The sequence below is a fragment of the Galeopterus variegatus genome, unplaced genomic scaffold (genome assembly GCF_000696425.1).
Source record: "Galeopterus variegatus unplaced genomic scaffold, G_variegatus-3.0.2 Scaffold2662, whole genome shotgun sequence".
NCBI classification, from domain to species: Eukaryota; Metazoa; Chordata; class Mammalia; order Dermoptera; family Cynocephalidae; genus Galeopterus; species Galeopterus variegatus.
Genome location: NW_007728773.1, coordinates 1 through 6,219, shown reverse-complemented (window position 1 = coordinate 6,219; position 6,219 = coordinate 1). Strand labels below are relative to the sequence as shown.

The following is a 6,219-nucleotide window of genomic DNA, read 5'->3' as shown; positions in this document are numbered from 1 at the left end:
GGGTTGCGATCCGTTGCCGGTCACGAAAAAAGACAAAAAGGAAAAAAAAAAAAAAAGAAACGTGTTCTTGTATTAATAATAGCTTTACAATAGGCTCAAAGGAAAAGGGGGGAGGGATTGGTAAGGGTTTTTAACCTATAGTATTAAGAACATATGAGGAAAAGATGAGAACCTTGTGATTGTTACTTTCCTCTGGTGGGAGAGTTCATGAAGGGAAGTGGCTGTAACATTAAATGAACTGTTATCACATAGCAAACTTCTAGGAATGTGAGTCACAAAGTTTCCGTTTTCCCTCCTTGGGGAGTTTTTAGCATGTGAAACAGAAAGCAAGAGGACAATAACATACTGACTCTCCATTTGGTTCCTTTTATTTTTTCCAATGTTTGTGTCCCCAAATTCAGGAAGCTGCAAATACTATTGGAAGCTTGGAAATGTTACGAAATGTGACTATTATTTAAACAATTTCTAAAGAGGGATTTACACTGTATTTCAATAAAACTTTTAATGAAGATACAGACATCTGAAATAAATGCCAGGAAAACTTTAAAGTATGCAATCAATGTTTGATTAGGAATTGCAAACTTTAATTGACATTATCTTTGTTTCTGTCTTAAATTTGGATTTCACTGTACATGTATTTTTAAACTTTACTTTTATCTTAAAAATTTTTCTTTGGGATTTACTTGATAAATTTGATGTCAAATTAGTAGGTCCTGAATCACACTGAGTGACTGAATTTTTTCATTTGCATGTATTTAAAAACAGTCTATTTCTTTCTCATGTCTACTAAAGAGATAAGATAGGAAGCAATGTCAATTAAAAACAGTGACACTGAACATCAGAGATTATCTGAACCAAACACAAATTTGAACCTTTTCAGAATAAAAATTCAATCACCAATCTCTTTGAAAACAGACAAATGGTTAATATGCCATATGAATGATACTGAAAGATGGGTAAACTCTATTATGATATGTGTTAGTGCAATTTTATAAATGCACATGTATTTGCATATTGATGCCAATCAACTCAAAGAATTCTTTATTTCAGGGACAAAACCTCAGGGAGAGGTTTGATTTTACTATAGGTCCAATGATGGATGGTTCAATGGGGAAGATTTTCATAGAATGTTATACTGTTGACGACTTTTCCAAAGAAGTTAGTTTGCAAAACAGGTACACAGATATTTTAAGTACAGTTAGTAGTAGTGACTTACAATACCACTAAGATATAGTTATTATTTATAATAAAAATAGAAAATTTAAATTGGATATTATTTAAAATTTAAGGTATATATTATTAGCCTCAGACCTCGATTTTCTATTATTACCTTTTATTACCGTAAATAATATTTCTGTGGATCAGCATATCCCAAAGTGCATTCTCAGGAACACTAGTACTCCAAACGTGTCACAAAAAATGTGTTATACATCAAATAAGTTAGATAAAAGCTATGTATTATAAAACATAATTTATAATTATTTTAGGTGTGATTGTGGTTTTGTGATTTTGTTAAAAAAATGATCTTTTTGAGATGCATAATAAAGTATTCATGAATGAAATGATGCGATTTCCAGGATTTACTTTCACATTTTATGGAAGTAGGGAAAGAGCATGGGAGTGGGACGGGCTGTGTTAGCTGTGGGTTGATGTTACTGGGTTTGAGTGATGAGTACATGAGGGTTCATTACACTACCCAGACTACATTTGTATGTATTTTGCATATATTAGAAATTCTCCCCAACAAAAAGTAAAAAAATAAATAAATAAAAGATGAATATCTCTTAAAGATTTTACAATGAATTACAGAGCTGAAAGGAATTCTGGGTAAAAGGTCCATTTGTTTATTTGGGCTCTTCCCAAACTTAATGACCACTGTACTATTCTTTTTAAGGAACATCTATTAATATCTCTCCTGGATGCTTTGGGAACAGCTATGTAATAATAGAACTAATGTTTTTCCATGTATCATTGTCCATGATAATTCTAGGTTTCTAGCATATAAAAAGTTTTATCTACATGTAGAAAAACATTAAGTAAAATGTGAAATTAAAAAAAATCTTTTATTTTTCCAAATTCTTAGAGATTTGTAATAAGTAAAACATCTGACTTTTTAAAAAAATTTATAGATATTTATTCTGTATGTAATTGTAACCTCAGAAATATTGTTAAAAGAAGTGAAATTTCAAAAAGAAAGAATGAATGGTAGTACATATTTCAAAAGGTAAGAAGCAATTCTTTTTGATTGAATATTAGCCATAAATCTAGTTACAAACATTTAATAGCTATGTAAAAAGCTCTTTAAAAAAAACCCTTACATATCATTATCAACATCAATAATTTTATTTTTATATTTTTCCCAAATTTCTATAAAATTGAAGAATCTGATAAAATTCCACTTGTATACCCATAAGATATTTTTCATTCTAGAAAAATTATATTAGGTAGAGATATTCCTCAAAATAAAATTTACATTTTTATATAAAATGCTTTGTAATTTTGCATGCCTAAGAAGCTACATTTTAGTTTCTAAATAAATTAAAGGAGTTTATTATTTTTAAAAAATAAATTATACATACCTTTTAAAATTTGCATCTAAATACACAGCCTGTATTACTATTTGTCGGTGTCCTTTATTTCTAGCTTTTCAGAGACTAGCAAACTTTTTTTATTGTTGACTTTTATGAAAATTCAACCAAGAACATTTGCCTTTATTATAATATACTGCCAAAATTGCATTAATTTCCATTGATGCCCATTAATTTGATAAATGTTTTGTCATTTGTACCATTTGTACTGTCAAAACAAGTTAATTATATCTTACTGACATTTTTGACAATTGCTTTAACTCCGGCATAAAAAAAAAAAGGGTGTCTCATTTGCTTCAGCAAAAATTTACTCTTTCCTGTTGAAAGCTTGAAATAAGCCAGAGAAGATCAGCACATGTCAGAAGACTTGCAAGGTTCACTTTAGACTGAAAAGTAAACAATGATTCCCCAGTACTTATAGAAGTGCCACGTTTTGTAGTAAAAAATATTATGTACCTGCATAATCTGTTCTTGCATAATGCCCATCTTCAGATTTAGTAGTTGTAGTTGTGTTATCTGTGTTAAAAAATTAACAATAAAGATTGGTTAACTGTTTCCTAAATATCTAATGTTAAACTTATTTTATTCTTCCAACAGTATCTTCATTGCAATTAAGGAATTTTTACAACTATAATTCTAAGCAACCTTTATGCAAACACAGATTTATAATGCCAATTTCGGTTTGAAAGCGAATAGAATGATGGAAGCTTTCTAAAGTTTGGGACAAGAAGAAGGTTTATAATTATAACTGAGATTAAATTGGGTAAGAAAACAAGTCAAATTAAGAAAATGTTTCTGAACAAGAAAACAAAATAAAACATTCTAGTACATCCTGCTTTTAAAAATGCAATTAAAATATTTCTACTGAATCAATACATAAAAATGGAGTGATTTGCTTTTAATTTCAAGGTTGCCTAATAAATTCCTAAATTCTTTGTTAAAAATGCTTTTGACTTTCATTTTTCCCTTTTGCAAAAAGAAAGTCTGTTACCTTCTGAATATTGGCTTCTGTGTTTATGGCACTGTGAAGATACAGTCTTTTTACAGAAAAAGATATTGACGTTTCTCGATAGGCCCTCAAACTCCTGTAATCAACACAGATGCCACACTAGACGCTACTATCCATTGTAAATCAGAACTGTCTTTTGGAAATGAAATAGCTGCCTGATAAGAAGTTATCTTCACCTTTCATTTCTGCACAAAGACTAAAAACATTCTTTGAAATGAATTTTGGTAGGAACATTACCTTGACATCGACCCAAAGACATAACTTCAATTTTCTCCTGTTTCTGACATGATGCTTCTTTGATTTGACATGCATTATCATAAGATTTCCCATCAGAAGCACAGAGGGGATTGAAGTTAGTTTGAGAACAGTCAATGTTGCACACACACCTAAAGGAAGAAAGAAATGAAAATATGTAACATCAATAGTGTTGCTACCACATTATAAGTAAAACACAAATGGAAGAAATGCTAGGTTGGCAAAATTCAAGTTGGCAAAATTGAATTGTATCCTTCCAGGGAAATTTCTTCAAGTTTCTATCTGAGATGAAAAGAAACAGAAAACTAATCAAAAATAATCCAAACGACTGAGCAATAGATAACAAATGAAAAGGAAAAACTCAGGAAATAATCGTCAATCTCTGCTCTGGAACTTTAAAAAACATGTACATAAACTTCTATGCTGTTGCCTGAGAATGTGAATAGGCTGAGGTAGCCATGAAACCCTGCTTTAGAGTTTCCTTAAATGAAACCTTCCTGTTACTTCTTTTCTCGGGGTATTTGAGTGGTTAAAGCTTGAGGAAAATGACTCAGAGGGAAGTTAAGAGAAAGCAAACAAGTAAATTATTTAGAATGCAATCAGTAGTTAAATTTCTTCAGCATAAGTAAGGGTGCATATAAAATGTGCCAAAGGGAAACTTTCAGTGATCCTTAACATTATGGGGGCCCATAAAACCCTTTCAGAATCAAATGAAAACTAGATCTGTCTCCAGAAATACCCATCCTCATGTAAACAACCGTTTGTATAGAATTTCTGGGGGTTCTTGGCCTTTTCAGGCATAGTCCATGGACCCTTTCCCCCTATATACACTGCTCTTTTTCTACCTCTCATTTTATTTTATTTATTTATTTATTTATTTTTTAAGATGACCGGTAAGGGGATCTTAACCCTTGACTTGGTGTTGTCAGCACCACGCTCACCCAGGGAGCAAACCGGCCATCCCTATATGGGATCCGAACCCGTGGCCTTGGTGTTATCAGCACTGCACTCTCCCGAGTGAGCCACAGGCCGGCCCTACCTCTCATTTTAAATAACAAAATAATAAATACAAGTTGACTGTCACTCATAATTTTAATAGTTTTCTATAACTGAAATAACAATTTAGTGAATTAATGAGAATTAGGTCACCTAAACTAAAAGCATTAACTATTTTAAAGCAAACTTTATATACTTTTTCTTATGTTCTTATAATTCTCTGTATTTTACAATCTACATTGTTATTCAGAATATTGTGGGTTTTTTTGGTGTGTGTGTGCAAACATATTACTGCCTTAGAATATAAACTCATTTAAAATTTTTGTTAATATTTATATTATTTTTCTAAATAGATTATATGCTTCTTGAAGTCACGTATCCACATAGCACTTCTGTATGTCTTACTTAGGGCTGGGCGTGTAATATAATGATAACAATAAAAAGTCCAAAGAAATTCAGGAATGTACACCATATATATCTTGACCCAAAATAATCAGCAGTTCAGAAACCTATTTAATATCACAACACAATGGTGAAATGAGAATAGAGATGAAAAGAAAAAATTTGATTGAGTTGAATTGGCTAGAATCAATGTTTCAGTGAAAAATTCACTTATTAAAGCCATAGCACCAAATTGAACAATCAATCGTTCAGGCTACTTTACAAGATCCTCCTTTTCCAGTTGGCTAATTTGTTTCCTTTTCTTTGTTTTTTTTTCTTTTCAATTTGACTAATCTGATTTTGGTCCCACAAGTTTTCCGCTGCCATCTCTTCCCCTTCCTTTCTTTGCATTGCTTGCTCAAGGCCTCCTTTCAAGATTTGTTTCCCCTTTGGAAATTCCTGGCTCTTGCTGCCCCAAATAAAGCCTTTCAGGGAATGGCTATGAAAAAAGTATAGACATTTGGCATTTTTATTCTCATCTCAAAAGGAGGACATAGACATAGATTCCTTGATGTGAAAGTAAGGTTTAGTTTTCCTGGTTATAAGTTTCATGAAAGCATGAATTATATTGGTCTTTTTCTCTATTGCATACCCTCATTATATTTCCCTTATTCCTCCCTACTCTATGGAATTGCACATATTAAATAAATGCAAGAGTAAATTTAAAAAAAAAAAACTTGCTTGTGAATCTCAGCAATCATTGGAAATTGGAAATCTATGAAAAGTATTTTTCCATTTTTGAATACATGGAAGAAGCTTCAAAGGTTTGCTAAAATGTCTTGGAAACTATGTAGTCTGGGGAAAGGAAAATATGACTGGATTACCAAGGACCCACCATTTCTATATTCCCATAATATGAATGAGCTCTGTCTATATAATCACTATTTACTATATTTTGTGTATCCAAGTCTATTAGGCTTATTTTATTAG

The 6,219-nt window shown here is 31.4% G+C and overlaps 1 protein-coding gene across 1 annotated transcript in view; it reads right to left on the bottom strand.

Annotated features, from left to right (window-relative positions):
- The window catches only part of LOC103598533 (tomoregulin-2-like), a gene marked incomplete at its 5' end in the record, with an annotated part of 45,284 nt that extends 41,301 nt beyond the window's left edge, over positions 1-3,983 (bottom strand). Inside the window, 2 exons of the mRNA XM_008582525.1 lie at positions 3,045-3,104; positions 3,835-3,983. Of these exons, the coding sequence (XP_008580747.1) occupies positions 3,045-3,104; positions 3,835-3,983 (209 nt within the window). The remainder of the gene's footprint in view (positions 1-3,044; positions 3,105-3,834) is intronic.
- Between the last annotated feature and the right edge of the window lie 2,236 nt (positions 3,984-6,219).